At 34.2% G+C, this 21314-nt stretch overlaps 1 protein-coding gene across 12 annotated transcripts in view; it reads left to right on the forward strand.

Moving 5' to 3' along the window:
- VPS13B (vacuolar protein sorting 13 homolog B) overlaps positions 1-21314 on the forward strand; it is a 793535-nt gene that overhangs the window by 53034 nt on the left and 719187 nt on the right. For all 12 annotated transcript variants that reach the window (XM_060128467.1, XM_060128455.1, XM_060128456.1 and 9 more), the window contains exons 5-8: positions 4358-4525; positions 8582-8763; positions 13953-14127; positions 20236-20504. In XM_060128467.1, coding sequence (XP_059984450.1) covers positions 4358-4525; positions 8582-8763; positions 13953-14127; positions 20236-20504 — 794 coding nt within the window. The remainder of the gene's footprint in view (positions 1-4357; positions 4526-8581; positions 8764-13952; positions 14128-20235; positions 20505-21314) is intronic.

A 21314-nucleotide genomic window follows, 5' to 3' on the forward strand; every position in this document is an offset into this window, starting at 1 on the left:
AAGACTTGGTCAAAAAGGAATTCTTGACAAATTTCAAAGAATCATTATCATAAAGACCATCCTCTCTGGCCACAATACAATTAAATTAGAATAATTACCGATATGTTTGAATTTACTTCTACCATTTTATTATTTGTTTTGTCTTTGTAAGCTCTGATTTTCATTCTTCTATTTCCTCTCTCGTGCTTACTGTTTACTTTTCAGTGTCCTGAAATAGCTGCTCCATACTTTCTTTCCAGGTTTTCTGGCTACCTTTAGTGAGGAGTGGAATGTGCTTACTTTATCTTACCCAGAACCTGGAACCTGTTAACATTTTGATGTACAACCTTTTAGAGACTTTTGTTTCTGTGTGTGTGTGTGCGTGCGTGCGTGCGTGCGCGCGCGCGCGCACATACACATATAGATTTTTTTTTGTAATTTGTGTTTTTTAATGTTAGGAACATGTTTTAAGGACATTAATTTTTTCATAATGTTATTTTAATCATTGGCATGTATTACATTGTGTAACTGTTCCATAGTTTGTTTAATCAGTCCCTTTTTGTTTGTTATTTAGGTTATTTTTCATTTTCTGTTTTGTAAAATGCTTTAGCAAACATACTGGTAGATAAATCTTTGCACACACCTCTGTTTATTTCCTTAGGAGAAATTTTTATCAACTATAAAATCAAAATTTGTGAGTAATTTTAAGGTTTTGGCATGTGTAACCAAATTATTCCCTGTGAAAAATTTGTTAACAGTATCTTCTAACAAGCACACTTTTGGTCCAGTGCTGTTTTTTATTATCAAAAAATATTTCTTTGAAACTTTTATAGATGGAAAATGCTATCATATCTTTTATTGCTAGCTGGAATTATCATTTTTTTAAACCATTCTCTTTTCATTTCATTATGAAGAATAGCAAATTTTTATATTTTGTTAGCTGATCTATATTCAGTATTTTTCAGTTATATCTTTTGGATTTTCTGTATAAAAAACAGTCATCTTCATGTAATGGTGATTTTGTGTTCTTCTTGTAAGTACTTACACTTATTTCTCTTTTTTACCCTTCCTTAGTTGTTTAGAAATTCTCTGACTGTCTCAAATAATAATACTGGTAATAAGTATCTTCAACTCACAGCTATTTTCCTTAGCTCCTACAGTAACTGCCCTAAGTTATCTTTTAGTTACCAAAGCTGATGGATTTAAAAAAAAAAAATTCTTGTATTATAGAACCTCTCTACTGCATTACCAATAAGGAATCCTTATTCTTAACCTTCTAAATAAGTTTTGTTTTGGAATAATTTCAACCTTACAAAAAAGGCAAGAACATTAGAGAGAACTAACTTTTCCTTTAACTATAAGTTGCCTATATTATGCTGCATAACCCCCCAAAATATTTTACACCAAAAATTTGATGAGGAAGTTTTTAGGTGCTGTAACCAAGTCATCAACCATGGAATCTCTGTTTTTGAGCAACTTGGCTTCCTAGTGACCATGTTAAGATAAACTGATTGCAAGTACTGTCTGTTTGTAACCCAAGTATTTGCCATACACTATTTAATTTAATCATATCAGATAAATAAATAAGATATAATCTTTGCTCTCTAGGATTTCATAGTTTAACAGCGAAGGTAATGATACATAAACATATACAAATGATAGGCTTACGAGGTAACATAAGCCCAAGAAAAGTGATACAGTCTCCTTAATGTTGATGTGTAGGGTGAGGGACATTGGAGAAGAGGATATAGGGCAGAGGACATTCATACTGGGCCTGAACAAGATGGGAGAATGGACAAAGTGTTCCACACAGAGGGAAGATCATGAGCAAAGTCAATGAAAATTCATAGTGTTTTTTTTGGCCCTGTGGGCATTAGATGTATGTGTTTGGAGGAATGGGGTTTGTGGATGGGAGAGAGTTGGATAATGATAAGAATTTCTGGAAAGGTTGACTAGTAGGAGGCTGTTGTTTTAGAGCCATCTAATATGACGTCTTAGAGGTTCTTATCCCCAGAGTGACCTTGTGTTTTCAGATGCTTGTGGAATAGACCTGAATTACTGTTATTTCACTTGAACAGATATATTCCTAGGGAGTCTCTAAATATGGAGTGATGAGAGCTCTTAGATCTGCTCTTTTTTTTTTTGTGGTACGCGGGCTTCTCACTGTTGTGGCCTCTCCAGTTGTGGAGCACAGGCTCCGGATGCGCAGGCTCAGCGGCCATGGCTCATGGGCCCAGCCGCTCCGTGACATGTGGGATCTTCCTGGACCGGGGCACGAACCCGTGTCCCCTGCATCGGCAGGTGGACTCTCAACCACTGCGCCACCAGGGAAGCCCAGATCTGCTCTTTGACATTTTTCTGTAGCAAACTTTGAACTAAGTTATTATGAGGGATTAAGGAGATAGTGTATCATTTATTCTGTTGGTTAGTTCCTGTTTGGCATTGCGTGTTTTCATACGAAGACATAAATAGTCTTCTGTAGAAGTAGTTCTTTTTAGATACTTGTTTCTGTTACTTTGGTGATTTGGCTTATTCATCTCAGCTTGTATGATGAGAAACTGAGAGAAGATGTTAATAAGTAGATGAAAAATCCATCAGTAGGTTTTCTGTCAGTTACAGTACATTTACAGTATTATGTTTCTTTCGTTACTTTGCATTATATGTTTTCTCTGGTTCTGTCTCTGAGAGTTTTTTTTTTTTTTCTGGGGCAGGGGAGACAATAAAAACTCAAACTCTTAAGAGGATTTTATGAATTCTCTATTGATGACAGGTTTTTCAGAAATAGGAAAACCAATGTTAGTCATGCTTCTTGACTTCTCAGAAACTTCCTTTTTTTTTCTTTTTTTTTTGTGGTACGCGGGCCTCTCACTGTTGTGGTCTCTCCCGTTGCGGAGCACAGGCTCCGGATGCGCAGGCTCAGCGGCCATAGCTCACCGGCCTAGCCACTCCGTGGCATGTGGGATCTTCCCGGTCCAGGGCACGAACCCGTGTCCCCTGCATCGGCAGGCGGACTCTCAACCACTGCGATACCAGGGAAGCCCGAAACTGTTCATTTTTAACATCTCTCTTGAGTAGTGATAGCATGGGGGAAATATACATTTTAAGGTTGAACATTTTGATACTTAGAATTTCTTTTGGAAGCGTAATTTGTTAAGCATCATTTTAGCATCTACTCTCGTAAAGTATTTGTTCCCTAAATTTATTGATATTTTGTATGTTAATTTTATAGCATATGGTAATTGGCACTCTAAAAGCTGCTAATATGAGAAAAACTTGAACTTAATCATTCTACATTTCTTTTCTGTTTGTATCCATTGGTAATTAATGAAGGAGTTGGTTTTTGCAAGCATTTGTGGTGGAATAAATTTAAGTAAGCTTTCTTCTAGCAGGCTTCAGTGTAGATGTTAACAATGTCAGTTGCTGACAGAAGTTGATTCTATTTTGTCAGTAAAGTTCTGATTTAAAGAATACAAGCAGATAGTTATTTCATGAAATAGCTAAAATTTTTATTATTTTTTACATAGGTTTTATAGTGGAAAATGCATTTGAATAAAGTTTTTAATCTTTTTCTCCTTTGTCTGTTTAAATGCTGTTTAGGTTTAGTTTCACTTATATTTTCAATTATATTCCTCAGTAATATATCTATATACACATTTATTGTGTGAGAAACTTGTGAGATTATGAATTCTCATCATGCTTTATCTGTTTTCTTTCTTTCCCCACTTTTCTCTTCTTCATTGTGTTCTTTTTCCCCTTTTTCTCTAATACTTTCTGTGTTTTCTTCCTCAGTCATATTCTCCCCCTTTCCGTGTTTCAGTATTATACATTAGTAAGTGGAAATCATTGAATCCGTTATGAAGGTCTTGTTTCTTCTATCTTTCTTCCTCCAGACCTTGTTTTTGAATATCTTTATGGGTATTTAAAGTAGGAAGACAAGACAGTAGCTGCAAAAAGAACCTTAAAGAAGCTCTTCTTCCTCTTATGTATTGTATAATCAGTATATAGTAACATTGTTTCATTTGGGAAAGTGTTTATAAAATAGGCAGAAATCAGACAAAGTACTTGTAGATTAGGATAATCTTTGAATGGGATCTAGAATTATGTTGTTAAAAGGTATGGCTTATACGGTTTCTCTTAGCATGTGAAACTTCATTATATAGAACTTCTTTGTAATGGTTTTTGTTGGGATGGATCTGCTACTTATTAGCTGTGTCTCTTTGGCAAGCCTGTTTACTTATCTGAATGTTAGTTTCATCTTTGCAAAATATGATAAATGATGCCTGTCTTTCACATATATTAAGTTTAGTAACATTTTAAGAATAATTATTTATTGATAGATTTAACTTCTAATTGGTTTCTTTTTTCCCCTATTTTATAGGTTATGTGCAGAGTCTGATTAGACGAGTTGTAAATAACGTAAATATTGTTATAAATAATCTCATACTAAAATATGTTGAAGATGATATTGTTCTTTCAGTCAACATCACTTCTGCAGAATGCTATACAGTAGGTGAATTGTGGGATCGTGCATTCATGGATATTTCTGGTGAGTAAACGTCAAGAAGAGTATAGCTTTTTCTATTGTTGAAACAGTTGTCTTGCATTCTGAACCTTTTTTTGGGCCACCAGGCTCCTAGATAAATCTAATGAAAGCTTTATGCCTTCTGCCTGGAAAAATGCACATATGTAAAATTTAGCATACAATTATATTAATTTTTATTCTTTCTTACCGGTCACTTTCTTGCTTCAAATATTATATATAGTATTTTACAATGCTGTGGGTTGAAGGAATAAAAATTAAATAATACTTACTTAAAATTTTGAATGTTTGTGAAAGAGGAAAGGGGACATGTTGCTTTTGCATAGTTCAGTAATGGCAAAACAGTGTATCTGACTGATTTATGTTTTAGGTTTGTGTACTACAGAGCATATTTGGGATTTTTGGATAATCCCAAAGCCTCCTTTATTATGTGCTGCATTCTCCTTCTGCTTATAGTAAAAGAACTATTAAGTAATAATATAATTTAATAACTACCAAATATTTATTATTATTTTATTTATTATGTTCTACATGGAAGGTAGGCACTGTGTCAAGCCTTGAAATTAGAGCTCTGAAAAAAATAGTGCTGTTTCCTAGTTTTGTCAGAAGACATAATAGTTAAATAAGGCACAACACTTGTTGATACATGTTCTGATAGGGTAAGCAGTAGGTATTTTTGGAAAATATAGTAAGGAGACTATTGTGAACACCTTTTATTTGTGACTCGCCATTGTACCTAATTGTTAAAGGTGCTGGCACTAAAGTTAGACTACCTGAGTTTGAATCCTGGCTCTCCCAACTTCATAGAGATGTATGACCTTGGGTGAGTTACTTCACTGTTTCTTTGTTTCCTCAAATACATACTACAGCATAAAAGTGTCTTATACATAGTCAGCACTCAGAAAATGAGCTATTATTATTATTTAAATTCATTTTCTCAGATTCTCATTACAATTCCATAAAGTGATATCCTTTCTCATTCGTTTAGTCATATATTCATTTACTTATTTTAAGTCCTAGTTACAAGAAAGCAAAGTGAAATTGAGTCTCAAGGTTACTTAACTTGTCTTGTTAGGGCATACAAATAGGAACTAGAAGAATTGGAATATAGTTTTGTTTTTGTATGTTCTTTAATGTTTGGCCTTCACATTTTAATAATGAAGAATAATCCTGATCTTGAAGCTCTGTTGTGAGGCATAAATAAGAGCATATGCAAAGGCCCAAATTTTGTTTCTGAGACATTTTCAATGCCTCCTTCTTATCCTCTGTGGAAATAAATATTTGGTTAAAATGCCAAAATAAAAAGTTATGAAAAACAGAAAACAAACAGAACTGGATGATGCAGGATTGAATAAATGAGTTGAAATTTTAGGGGAAGAAATGTCATTTATAGTTTTTACATAGAAGTAAAGCAAATATTACTCTGGGAAGTTATTTATAATGAATTAGAAAGAGTCTTGAATTGGGAGTTAGGGGATCTTGGTTCAAATCTTCCCTCCAGCACTAACCTAGTGCAACCTTGGGTAAGTCATTTGTAAATGTGAATTATCATTACTGCCAACCTACCAGTGTATTTATGAGAGTCAAGTATGATACCACATGAAAGCTCATGATGATGGTGGTGGTAAAAACAGCAAAGAGTATTTTCCATTTATTGAGTGAGTGCTTGTTAACTGCTGTGCCTGGTGCTGTTTATGTTTTTTGTTTTTGTTGTTTTTTTAGTTAATTATCTTGTTTGAATCCTTTAGCTTCTGAGGTAGATACTGTTTCCCCTTTTATTAATTTTTAATTCAACATTTGGTACTTAAAAGGATTTATGTAACATACACTTGTTATAACACAATATAATGAACGCTTACCCTTTAAGTAACTAGAACATTAACAGTTTGCCCCTTCCAATGTATTTTTCCCTGTCCCATTCCCTTGCTTCCTCCTAGAGTTAACTGCTGTATTAAATTTTATCATTTAATTGCTTTAAAAAAGTGCTGTAAAAAGGAATGAAGTCCTGATACATGCTAAAACATGGATGAATCTTGAAAACATTATGCATACATGTAAGCATTTCTTTAGGGCATATATAGTACTTAGGAGTGGGTTTGTTAGTTGGGAGGATATGCAAATATTCGCATTTTCAAAATAATGCAGAATCATTTTCCACAGTGCTTGTTAGATAGACATAGTTATTATCCTCATTTTATAGATTAAATTGTAGTACGTTATGTAAAGTAAGTACCAGAACCAGAATTCATTTTGTATCTTTTTAAGATAGTTTCTGTTATATTTGTGTTGAAGAAAAATATTTTTCAAAGCTTAATAATTTCCTCTCTCACCAAAAAATTTTCTAGGATATCCTTGAAATATGATCACTTAATATTCTTATAGCATAATGGATAAGAACATGTGCTCTGGAGTAAGCTTGTCAGAGTTTGAATTACACCTCTGCTCTTTATAAACTGTCTAACATTACAGATTATTTACCCTTACTGTGCCTTTGTTCCACAGCTTTTAAACAGAGCCATATAAATATTATAAGAGATAATGGATGTAAAAGATTTAGTGTAGTGTCTAATAGCAAATACTCAGTGAATTATAATTATTATAAAGAGAGGGAAGGAAGCATCTAGCTGGTTTCTTTCATTTCTTGTCCTATTATGATAATTTCTTTAATTTATGTACATGTATATAACAGTAACTAAATCATTTATTTGATTTCAGTTAATTTCAAAATGAAATTATATGGTGTTTGTTTTTTTCAACTAACAGACAAATTTGAAATTTATTGGCTGAATAAAACTTTACTGTTTTCATACATGTGCATACTCTTTATACTTCTTAAAAACTTAAATCCAAAAAAAGAGAAGAAAATTAAATGTTGAATTAATTAGAGGTTGCCAGGATATACTCAGAAATAGAAAGTATAGTTTATTGTTTTGAAGATTCCCATGGCCATAGCATGTGGATAGTTGCTAGCTGAAAGTCACTGACCAAGTAGATTTGGGCCTAATGTTCACCTAGGAATTGCTTATTAGTTAGGAATAAATTTGCTAAAGGTTTTATTTTCTAGTTTGATACTTTACCAGCAATTGTTTCCATTTTTATTCCCTTGAAAACAAACTTTATACCATTACTGGTAATTTTGTAATTTCTTCATTAGTTATTATTTAGAGGTGTGCTGGCCACTAGAATATTCTGTGATGATGGAAATGTTTTATTTTTTACTGTCCAGTACCCTAGCCACTAACTGTATGTGGCTTTTGAGTACATGAAATGTGCCTAATGTAACCAAGGACCTGAAATTTTAGTTTTATGTGATTTTAGTTAATTCATAGGTAAATTTAAATAACACCGTATCGATGGTGGCTACCATACTGAAGAGTGCAGTTTTTGAGAGTAGCAGTAAGTTTTTCAGTGTAAAATAAATGTTAAATGAGCGACTGTTACTCAAAATATTTTTTTAATGTGGTTTTTCAAGAATTTTATTTATTTATTTATTTATTTATTTTTTGCGGTACGCAGGCCTCTCACTGTTGTGGCCTCTCCCATTGCGGAGCACAGGCTCCGGACGCACAGGCTCAGCAGCCGTGGCTCCCGGGCCTAGCCGCTCCGTGGCATGTGGGATCTTCCCAGACTGGGGCACGAACCCATGTCCCCTGCATCGGCAGGCGGACTCTCAACCACTGCGCCACCAGGGAAGCCCAAGAATTTTATTTTATTATTGTTATTTAATATTACATTGCAGATAGTGAAATGTAGCAAAATTTTTCATAAAGTTTGTCTTAAATTTGTAGTTAGGTGTCAAGCAAATTGGGGGCAAGCTGCTTCGTTTCTTTAGGCTCTATTTGATTCTTTGTACATAAAATGGGGATTATTGTGCCTAAGGTTGTTGGAAGATTTAAATGATATAATAAATGAAAAGTTCTTTCATAGGTTCTGACATCATGTATTAAATGCGCTATTAATCTTATTTCTGCTATTATTTTTATTACTGTTACACTAATAAATAATTGACTTTTTTCCCTCTAACTTTACTTTTTACTTAAAATGTTTTTCTTTCCTTTTTAGCAACTGATCTGGTGCTGAGAAAGGTTATCAATTTTTCCGACTGTACAGTTTGTCTTGATAAACGAAATGCTAGTGGTAAAATAGAATTTTACCAGGATCCTTTATTGTACAAATGTTCCTTCAGAACACGTCTGCATTTTACATATGATAACCTAAATTCCAAGATGCCATCTGTTATTAAAGTAGGTGTTTCTTTTTCTAATAGTTGAGTTGCATGTTTCTACCTTATTGACTTTCATGCATGCTAATTATTATTAAAAAGCAAAGAAGAAATTAACCTCATAAATATATAAACCATTATTTTTTGTAAAAATGTTTTATTTATAACTTTTATGTTAATTGTTACATATTATAACTTTTTGTATTGTGTGTTCTAATAGAGGTATTTTGGGGACACCTTTTTTTTTGTGACTGTAGTTTCTTTTTTAGTTTGTCCACCTGATTAGTGTTTTTCTCTTCAAGTAGATAGAAGAGATCATATCAAAAAGTGTATTTATATCCATGGTAGACTGAAGATCAATCTTTATTTCAATCCTTATAAATTGTTTATGTGATAGCAATAGTTATTGACCCTTATCTTTCTTAGGTAATGTTGCAAGACTTAAATTTGCTTATCTAATATCTTAGTTTATTGGTTTAGGAAATTTTAGCTTTTTATCTGTGGTTTCAACATGTAATTACAATTTTATGTCAATGGGGATTTTTCAGTAATGTCTTTTTTTTTTGTTTTTAGAGGAGCTTTATTTATTTATTTAACATTTTTATTGGTGTATAATTGCTTTCCAATGGTGTATTAGTTTCTGCTTTATAACAGAGCGAATCAGTTATACATATATCCCCATATCTCTTCCCTCTTGGTCTCCCTCCTTCCCACCCTCCCTATCCCACCCTTCTAGCTGGTCACAAAGCACTGAGCTGATCTCCCTGTGCTATGCGACTGCTTCCCACTAGCTATTTTACATTTGGTAGTGTATATATGTCCATATGTACACTACCACTCTTTCACTTTGTCCCAGCTTACCCTTCACCCTCCCCATGTCCTCAAGTCCATTCTCTAGTAGGTCTGCATCTTTATTCCCGTCTTGCCCCTAGGCTCTTCATGACCACTTTTTTTTTTTTTTTAGATTCAATACATATGTGTTAGCATATGGTATTTGTTTTTCTCTTTCTGACTTACTTCACTTTGTATGACAGACTCTAGGCTCTAGGTCCATCCACCTCAGTACAAATAACTCAATTTTGTTTCTTTTTATGGCTGAGTAATATTCCATTGTATATATGTGCCACATCTTCTTTATCCATTCATCTGTCGATGGACGCTTAGGTTCCTTCCATGTCCTGGCTATTGTAAATAGAGCTGCAATGAACATTGTGGTACATGACTCTTTTTGAATTATGGTGTTCTCAGGGTATATCCCAGTAGTGGGATTGCTGGGTCGTATGGTTGTTCTACTTTTATTTTTTTAAGGAACCTCCATACTGTTCTCCATAGTGGCTGTATCAATTTACATTCCCACCAACAGTGTATGAGGGTTCCCTTTTCTCCACACCCTCTCCAGCATTTATTGTTTGTAGATTTTTTGATGATGGCCATTCTGACTGGTGTGAGATGATATCGCATTGTAGTTTTGATTTGCATTTCTCTAATGATTAATGATGTTGAGCATTCTTTCATGTGTTTGTTGGCAATCTGTATATCTTCTTTGGAGAAATATCTATTTAGGTCTTCTGCCCATTTTTGGATTGGGTTGTTTGTTTTTTGATATTGAGCTGCATGAGCTACTTGTATATTTTGGAGATTAATCCTTTGTCAGTTGCTTCATTTTGTTCTTCAAGGTACTGGTAAATATTTTTAATGTGTATAGTTACTCTTTAAGTGTAAATCTTGTGTTCTTTTATTGCATAACAGTTTTCTGTACCTCTTGTCTGTCTGTCTACCTATTTATCTGTCTTTGAAGAAGAATTCACACAGTGACTTGTGATCTTGTTAACTAAGTTTTAATGTGGAATGAAGTTTTATTATTGAATTACAGGCTTTTGTACTATAAGGGAAAAGCCAGCCCCAAGTCTGAACACTGGGATTGACTACTGTGCCTGTTTGGGCATGGCTGTATAAATTATGTATTATTTTTACATTAGGTTTTTTTTGTTTGTTTGTTTTTTGTTTTTGCGGTACGCGGGCCTCTCACTGTTATGGCCTCTCCCGTTGCGGAGCACAGGCTCCGGACGTACAGGCTCAGCGGCCATGGCTCACGGATCCAGCCGCTTCGGGGCATGTGGGGTCCTCCTGGACCAGGGCACTAACCCGCGTCCCCTGCATCGGTAGGCGGACTCTCAACCACTGCGCCACCAGGGAAGCCCTACATTACGTTTTTTAAAACATAAAACACTTGCTATTTTATGTAGCTTTATTGTACTTAAGTTTCTATTTATATATGAAATACACCCATTTTTCTTTGGTAGTGCTCAGTCATGAGTATGTTTTTTTTTTCCTTATGCATCCTACAGTGCACATTGTTTAAATTCTGCTACTTTTCCCTTCTATTTTTGAATTAGCTTCTTAGGTAAAGATAAGCATGGAAAAGTATTAATTCAAAAGTAATTATGCCACTGTCTCAGGACAGTGGACTTACTTTCCTTCTTTGACCTTGAATCTACTAGTACAGTTGGGGAATGTTAAGGGTGGATTCAAGATATATTTTGAAAGCAAGTAATGGATATAGGGAAGCCTTACTATATAAAAAAATCTTACTGATCATTAGTACAGATTTAATTGTCCATTCTAGGATGTGGCTAACTTAGAGGAAAGTAAAAATAAGTGAACTTGAGGAAAACTTAGTGTTGGCATATAAGTTTTTCTCAAAACTGACTAGCCATGATATTTTATTGTAAAAAGTACCTTTAAATAAACTTGTTGACAGGTGGTTTTTGACTTTTGTAATCACTGAGTGTGAGGTACCATTATTCTTAACTGAAATTAAATTTTGAGGTTTTTTTTTTTTGATACTACTGTGATGTAAGATTTACTGTTTCGAATTAGACCCATCATTCTTCCACCTCTTAGTGCTTGGAAGTAAGTATTAAATGGACATGGTTAACCTCATTGATCACCTGAAAGACAGGGAATTTCCCAGAATGTTCCAGACACCCTAATTATTTGTCTAAGACTCTCACATATGTTCAAGTGGCTTTTGAGTTTATTTGTATTTTGGGTGGGCTTTTTGTAATTTTCTATCTTTTGTGAGTACTAAATATGTCTTTAGAGATTTTATCATCTATGAGATGTAGAGCTTAGGGTATGTAATTTATTTAACATTTCCCCTGTTTTTGAAAATTTACTTTTCTTAACAGTTTTTCAGAGGAATGAAATTCTACATATAAATCTTTGACCACATCTCTGATTAATTCCTTAGGAGAGATTTCTGTAATTGCAAATATCTTATTAATGGGTTTAAACTTTTTTAAGCCCTGTAATCTGTACTGCAAAATTGTTTCCAGAAAGGTTTAACCAGTGTATATGCTCATGAACATTAGGGGAGTGCCTATATTACACTCCTGCTATCCTTAAATATGATCATGTTTTAAAAAAGCCAAGCTGTTTGGCAAAAATAATACAAATTAATATTTATTTGATTATTGTCAAAGTTAGATTTTTTTTTTTAAAGAAGATGTTGGGGGTAGGAGTTTATTAATTAATTAATTTATTTTTGCTGTGTTGGGTCTTTGTTTCTGTGCGAGGGCTGTCTCTAGTTGTGGCAAGTGGGGGCCACTCTTCATCACGGTGCACGGGTCTCTCACTGTCACGGTCTCTCTTGTTGCGGAGCACAGGCTCCAGACGCGCAGGCTCAGTAGTTGTGACTCACGGGCCTAGTTGCTCCGTGGCATGTGAGATCCTCCCAGACCAGAGCTCGAACCCGTGTCCCCTGCATTAGCAGGTAGATTCTCAACCACTGCGCCACCAGGGAAGCCCAAAGTTAGATTTTTGAAAATATGTTCACTGGCCATTATTTTCTCTTTGAAAAATTCATTCAGGTTCTTTGTCAGTTTTTCTATTGTGGGTTAACTTTATTGATTTTAAAGATATTTACATGTATGTGTGTGTGTGTGTGTGTGTGTGTGTATATATATATATAGTGTGTAAAGTATCTTATATGTTAAAGATATATATGTTGGTGTGTATAGTATTTTAAGCACATATATACATACATACACACACAGTTGACACCGGTTTTGCTAAGACAGCTTATCACTGGTGCTGTTGGTGCTGTATGGTATTTAAAGGGTATGGCAGAGAAATCTCAAATTGAAGAAGAGCTTGGCAGGCCTGCGGTGCCCGCCCTCTCAACCTGTCCCCCATTTCAGGGTCTAGTAAGTGTATGATTTTTAAGTCAGTTTTAAGAAACCTGTACTCATATTTGAATATGGTATTTTACACCTCCCCACACAACTGTCTTCCCCTTCAAGTACAACTTTTTGTGCCTTTAGCCCTAAAAATATGACGATTACCGTTACTTCTTTTTCACGTTTCATAGACATTAAAATACCAGTTAGTTAAAATAAACCTTCCAAGAGACTTGACTTTATGGCTTAATTGGTTTTATTCTGTGTTTATCTAACAGCAGGAAATCATTACACTGAGGCTGTCTTTATATTGAATTGATGTCTCATTCTATAAGAACTTAGATTGGACTGCTTTGTGCCTTGTTGATAATAATTAATCTTATTTCTTATAACTGGTTCATGTTATAAGTTTTATACTATGTTTAAATCTTTTATTTAAAGTTGGTTTGAGAGATATTCCTGATCATGTTTTCACTTGGTTTTCCATATTTGACAATAATCATTTTATCATGTGCATACTTACATAGTTATAATGTTAGTAATTTACTCAACAACATGTTTTTAGGATGTGTGTGTATTCTTTTTGGTTCATAAAGCTGAAAAGGGTGATTAAAGTCTTACTAAAATGACATGAAACTTTTATTCTTAGTTGTGACAGAGATTTTTATGGTGTTTGTTGGAGTACTGTCGTACTCTTAACATTATAAGGTGGGTATTTTGGTAACAAAAACTTTTGGGAAAAGTTATCTGGAAATCCAGTGTGACTGTATCTTTTCATTATCATTTCTATTTCCACTTATATAGTTTGGATTAATATAGTTTCTATCTAAAGTATATTGATCATCATAGAAAAATCTGTTTAAATTCCTAAGATATTAAGCTATTATTTTGGCTTAAATATTAGAAATGTTGGGACATTACTGTTTCTCCTCTGGTTTCCATTTTAAGACTTAACATTTCTCTGCTTATGCTAAATGGTACTCCCTTTGAATATGCTTTTGTTGATGTTTTTGTTTTTTTCAAAATACAGATTCATACCTTAGTAGAGAGTTTGAAACTTTCTATCACTGATCAGCAATTGCCTATGTTTATCCGTATAATGCAACTTGGGATTGCTCTTTACTATGGAGAAATAGGAAATTTTAAAGATGGAGAAACAGAAGAGTCTGCCTGTCACAATAAAGATATGTTAGGAAACATTACAGGTAAATATAACAAAAACTTTTATTTTATAACTATTGTTTTTACAAAGTGTTTTCACTATTGTGAAACTTCGAAAACTACAACATTAGATTATGTTTTGCAGTGTTCTAATATGATGGGGTGATTTTTTTTTTTTTTTGTGGTACGCGGGCCTCTCACTGTTGTGGCCTCTCTCGTTGTGGAGCACAGGCTCCGGACGTGCAGGCTCAGCGACCATGGCTTATGGGCCCAGCCGCTCCGCAGCATGTGGGATCCTCCTGGACCGGGACATGAACCTGTGTTCCCTGCATCGGCACGTGGACTCTCAACCACTGCGCCACCAGGGAAGCCCCATGATGGGGTGATTTTATTTTGCTTGTTTGACACTAATTTTTTTCTTTCCTACATTTTGCATACTAGTCTGACTTTCTATTTTCTACATGTTTTAAAGAACTTGAATATTTCTAATAAGTATAAGTGTTTGGAATATACATTACATAAAAGTTAAGGCAGTCCAACCTCAAGATTTCCTAGTAAATTATAGTACAGTTGACCCTGAACAGCATGGATTTGAACTGCGCAAGGTCCACTTGTAGACAAATTTTTTTCAGTAAATACGTACTACAGTACTACATGATACATGGTTGGTTGAATCCTCAGATGCAGAAATGTGAATATGATGGAGGGTTGACTGTAAAGTTATATCTGGATTTTCAACTTGCACCTCTAACTGCCTTGTTGTTCAAGGAACAACTATATTGATAATTTTTCTGCAGAGTCTCAGCAAGAGTTATTATAACTAATTAACTTATTTATACTTAATTATTATATGTAATTATAATTGACTATAATTATACCTAATTATGTGCTTCATTGAAGGATACCTACTTAATTAATTGGAGCATTACTTAAAGAAGTATATACTTCATTGAAAGATACTTAGTGGGTTAATTTCAGTTATTCAATTCATTATACTTTTACTAAAGCCTACTGTGTGTAAGACATTATTGCTGGGAATGTGGTAGAATGTAGAGATAAAGAAATGTGGGAAAATAGAGACAAATTCTCTTCCCTTAAAATCTTAATATACAGTGGAGTAGACAGACATGTGAACAGTTAGTTAAGCATGATGTATGGTAGAATGATAAGATGTTTGTTTAATAAAAGTATGAGTGATCTGAAGTAGAAAAATGGTGCACGGGTTGATTGGCTTTGACTTGTGTTGGGTCTGAGACTCAGGAAAAATTTGGAGAAGATGATGATTAACTTCCATAGTTTGAGCCTTTAGAAAAGGGCATTTAAAACTTAGGAACAAATAATCTTATTTAAAAAAGGGCAAAAGACCTGAATAAACATGTATCCAGAAAAGATATACAGGTGTCCAACAAGCACATGAAAATATGCTCAATATCATTATTCATGAGGGGTAATGCAAATCAAAACCACAGTGAGATACTGCTTTACAGTCACTAAGCGGTGTAGTTATAATAAAAAAGACACATAATAAGTGTTGGCAAGGATTTGGGAAAATTGGAACCCTTATGTATAGCTGGTGGGAATGGAAAACAATCTGGTTTGTCAAAAAGTTGAACATAGAGTTACCATATGAGCCTAGGTAGGGTTCTATTCCTAGGGTTATATGACAGAGAGTTGATAACATATGTCTAACATAAAAACTTGTATGTGAATGTTCATGGCAGCATTATTCTTAATAACCAAAAAGTTTAATAACCTAAATGTCCATCAGCTGATGAGTAGATAAACAGTTGTGGTGTATCTATACACTGGAATATTATTCAACCATACAAAAAATGAAATACTGATACATGCTAAACTTTGAAAACATTAAGTGAAAGCAGCCAGTCAAAAAGGAACATGTTGTATGATTTCATTGATATGATATGTCCATGATAGCCAGTTCTGTAGAAGCAGAAAGGAGATTAGTAACCTGGGCTTGTGGGGAGGAGGGAATGGAGAGTGACTGCTAATGTGTAGAGGTTTTCTTTTTGGAGTTTCATGTTTCTTAGAACATGAAAATATTCTAAAATTAGATAGTGATGATGGTTGTACAACTTTGTGACTACACTAAAAACCACTGAATGGTATACTTTTAAAGACCAGATTTTATGGTATTTAAATTATAGCTTAATAAAAATTTTTTATCACCTTAAAAAAAGCTTAGGGAACATTAATAAGCATATGTAGATATAAAACATTTTATTTCATTTCACACTAGGCAGCGAATTCTTGTTAGACATTGTTCCTGTCCTAGCGATTCATTACCTAACACCTAAAACAAAACCTAGCATATAGAAACTGTTCAATTCATTTTTTTCACCATGCTATTATGATAAATTTCAAATATATAGGAAGGTTGAAGGAATATTATGCAGTGGACACCCACATACTCATCATCTAGATTCTACAATTAATATTTTGTCACATTTGCTGTATCATATATCTGTTCATCTAACACCATTTTCTCTCCATCAATTCAACCAGTTTCTGATGCCTTTCGAGGTTAAGTTATGGACATCAGTATACCGCACCCCTAGACTTCAGCAGCATATCATTAGCTAGAGTTTATATTTATTGATGGTTCTTTTTCTTTTTTTGAAGATTAAATTCACAAGGTGAAATGCATAAATCTTAAGTATACTATTTAAGAAGTTTTGAGAAATGAGTATGCCAGTGTGATGCAAAACACCCATCAGGATATGGGTCATTAACATCTCACCAGGTTATCTCATGCCTCTTTCCAGTCATCCCTTGCTCCAGCTGCCTGCCCACCCCCACTCCACTCAAGAAAACCCTGTTCTGAATCTTTAAAAAATCGTGGATCGGTTTTTGCTGTTTCTGGAATTTCGTATAAATAGAATCATATAGTATGAATTCTCTTGTGAAAGGATTCTTTCATTAAGCATAATATTGTTTTTTACTTTTAATTTAAAAAAACTTTTTATTAAGACAATTTTTAGAGCAGTTTCAGATTTGCAGCAAAATTGAAGGATAGGTACAGAGATTTCCCATATACCCCTGATCTCATACGTGCATAGCCTCTCCCATTATCAGCATCCCCTCCAGAGCGATACATTTGTCACAATTGAGGAACCTACATCATTATCACCCAGAGTCTATAGTTTAGTTAAAGTTCACTCTTGCTGTTGTACATTCTATGGGTTTGGACAAATGTATCCATCATTATGGTATCATACAGAGTATTTTCACTGCCCTAAAAGCGTTGTATTTTGGGGATTCATCTGTGTTGTTGTATATATCAGTATTTCTTTCCTTTTTATTGCTAGGTACATTGTATGAGTATACCATATGAATATAACATAGTTTAATTAGCCATTCCCCTGTTGATGGATGCTTGAACTATTTCCAGTTTTGGTTATTATAAATAAAGATGCCCTGGACATTCTTCTGGAAGTCTCTTATAGACATGTGCTATTCCTTCTCTTGGGTAAATGCCAAGATAAAGAAACTACCAGGTTGTTTTCTCAAAGTGGTTGTGCCATTTTACATTCCTATCAACAATGTATGAGAGTTCCAAATGCTTCACATACTTGCCAACATTTGTTGTTGTCAGTCCTTTTTACTTTTAACTATTCGGATGGATATGTTTTGATAGCTCATTGTGGTTTTAATTTGCACTTCCCTGATCAATTATTTTGAACTTTTTTCATGTGATTATTGACAGTTAATATATCTGCCTTTGTGAAGTTTATGGTAAGTATTTGCCTATTTTTAAACCATTTTTGGGTTTTATTACTGATTGGTGGTTCTTTTTTTTCTTAATTTTTTTTAATTTGGAGTATAGTTGATTTACAATGTTGTGTTAGTTTCTGCTATACGGTACATACACATGGTTCTTTATATATTCTGAATTCAAGTCTTTTGTCATATACATGTCAGATGCACTTGGGGAGTATTTTTTGCTGGTCTGAGTTGCCTAATTCATTTTTAAATACGTGTCTCTTGAGCAGAGTTTTAAATTTTGATCAAATGTATTTTTCAAAATTTTCCTTTGTAACTATTCCTTTCTGTGATCTAAGAAGGTGAGTAGGTGTTTGTTTATTTGTTTGTTTGTTTATGTATGTTAAAAAGAGGGTTGCTTGCTTCCAAATGAGTCTGAATTCGTTTTTTCATCTGTCTAAAGCAGAGATCCTTAACCTTTTATTGTGTGTGCTATGGACTCCTTTGACACTCTGGTGAAGCCAGTGAACCTTTTCTCGGAAAGTTTGAAGCGCCTTGATTTTAATATGCCATGGTGTCCTTCCCCAGTTCTGTTTATGTCTTGGGGATGTTTTTGCCCCTTTCTGGTGGTTCTTTTCATGGCCTCAGTAGTTTCCTTACATGAAACTGATTAATACTTAGGTGAGGGCTGGAGTGGGACCCTCTCCAGGTCTCAGGAGCTCTCACCCTGAACAGGTCTTTCTTGTTTGGTACTCTGCCCTGCAAACTCTAGCCACCTCAGTCTGCCTGGACTCAATACTCTGTTTTCTCATCTAAGGATGTTAGGATATACCATTGCAAGGGCAAAGAGTATTTTAAGAATTCTGACCAGAGATCAAAGAGATGCTTTTTTCTGTTCCAGGTCACAATTCATTCTTTTTACAAGGAAGTAAGCAAAGATTTAGAACTTCAAAACCTTCTTTCATGAAAAATCCCTCTTAATTTTTAATTAATATTATGTATAAATTATAGTGACTGATTTCTTAGACTTCTCTTAGTGATGTTTCTTTCTTTTGTTTCAAAAGATCAAGCAGTGGGATACTCCTCCTGTTTATTGGTTTTGACAAGAGAGGTCCAGAGTCCATCTCTTTGGACCCAGCCTGGTCCTGGGTTGAGCTAACCTGACTTTTTGTTTTATAACCAAGATGATATTCACTGATGATGTCCAATTTGAGATCTTACAAGGGACAGTTAATAACAGGCTTTATTTATTCCCCAATAGAAACTTATATGATATTTAGGTTAATAGCAAGATATGAAGGTCAAGTAAAATGTTTTCTGGATTTGTAAGTTTTATAATTTATTTTGAAGTAAAATGGCTAAGATCTCTTGGTACTGTATTTTAGGTACTCTAGTTACTATTTATCAAGTCTTTTTTGTCCCAGATGAAAGAGGTCAATAGCCATGTGTCATGACCTAAAAGTGTACGATGTTCCAAGAGTCTCCTGTTACGAGAATTAAAAAAGTTACAAAGTTTTTCTCACCAGAAAACCTGGAAGTGAATCTGAATGAGGATGATATTTAATGGAGTGTGTGTATTTATTGATTTATCATTGAAGAGTATGTATGTTTGAATCTGCTGGAGGGTGCTTTTACCATGAATTTTTAAAAAAGTAATTTCTTCTGTAAATTCCATGATGATCTGCATCTCTTTTGTTTGTATTGTTAGAATAACATTAAGGGACCTTGATGGATTTTGTCTTACAAAGGTGGAATAAGTTACAGTGGTTGGAATTTAAATCCTTAGTCTGCCAATTTGTAACCACATAAAAGTTCTTTGCTATAATTTTTCATCTATAGAATAGGAAAGATGTTATTCACTAATAAGAAAGTCACTATTTTTCTTAACTACATATGAGAATAGTTTCCTTATAACATTTACTTTCATTCTTTGGGATAATTCTTTTCTTGGTGGGGGCACATTCTGCCTAGAATACTTGCCATTCTCTTTCTCTGTTGGGTGCATCAGGAAATCAGGAACTTTTCTTGGATTTTTCTGATATTATGTTTCTGAGAAAAGTCAGTTTTTCAGCACCGTAGCCTTATTTTTGGAAGGTAGGTTATATGTTGTTGTTGTTGTTTAAATTAATGAGTGAAATCCTAAAGAATGAATTTATTCTTTGTATTTATCAAACACATTTAAAAGTATGTAATAAACTACTTCCCATATAACATTGTGGATTATGAAAGGAGATTTATACAGTACAATATATAGAAACTTGAAAATGGTAATGCTAAATTATTGGTTTCAAGTAATAATAACCAATGTGTGACTTGTTCATACTTTATATGTAGAAAGAATCATGTGGGAGAAACTTTTATATAATTTAAATTCCTAATTGTCCTCTTGCTTTAATTCCCTTTATTTAAAATGACTTTATTTTGATTGATAGGTGCTGAAGATGAAACACGAGTAGATATGCAGTATCCTGCTCAGTACAAAGGCCAAGAGCTGTATTCACAGCAAGAGGATGAGCAGCCACAGGGATGGGTATCATGGGCCTGGTCATTTGTGCCTGCAATTGTGAGTTATGATGATGGTGAGGAAGACTACCTTGGGAATGATCCTACATCAACCACACATCAACAAAAAGCACAGACTTTGAAGGATCCTATTGTTTCTATAGGATTTTACTGTACAAAGGCAACTGTGACTTTCAAAGTAGGTTTCTTTTTTTTTTTTTTTTTGCTGTTTATCCCTCAACTTCAATGCTTAAATTTTGACTTCTAGTAAGAATGTGGCTTAGTTTATTTTACACTTAGTAGATGTGAGACAAGAGTCTAACAATCTTTACTTCATAAAATTATATGTCCCTTCATCTGAAATCTCTGAATTTTGCTCTTTTTGTCTCCTTAAGGCCTTCTCCACTTTCCTTTTTAATAGCTTCATGGAAAGTTTTTCTCTCCCTACGGAATCTTTCAGTTGGCATATAGAGATGCCTTAGTATTTCCATTAAAAAAGAAATGCACATAAAAAAAACTCCCATGACTTCATGTACCCCTCTAGCTACTGTTTCATCTCTGTGTTGTCTTTTCATTACAAAATTCCTTTAAAGTGTTGTTTATATACATTTTCTCTCTTTCCTCACCTCTCTTTAAGATAGTTCAGTTTATTTTATTATCTAGATCTTGATCTAACGCTTTTTCAGCATTGTTTAAAATACTTTGAGTACTTCCTCCACTAACAAATGCATGTAAAATACATTCTCAAAAGAGATTATATAATAGGTATTTTCAGGTTAAACAGTAATAAGGTGAACATCCTTTTATTTTATTTTATTTAATTAATTTATTTATTTATGTTTTGCGATACGCTGGCCTCTCACTGCTGTGGCCTCTCCTGTTGCGGAGCACAGGCTCCGGACGCACAGGCTCAGCGGCCATGGCTCACGGGCCCAGCCGCTCCGTGGCATGTGGGATCTTCCCGGACTAGGGCACGAACCCGTGTCCCCTGCATCGGCAGGCGGACTCT

The sequence above is a fragment of the Lagenorhynchus albirostris genome, chromosome 17 (assembly GCF_949774975.1).
Source record: "Lagenorhynchus albirostris chromosome 17, mLagAlb1.1, whole genome shotgun sequence".
NCBI classification, from domain to species: Eukaryota; Metazoa; Chordata; class Mammalia; order Artiodactyla; family Delphinidae; genus Lagenorhynchus; species Lagenorhynchus albirostris.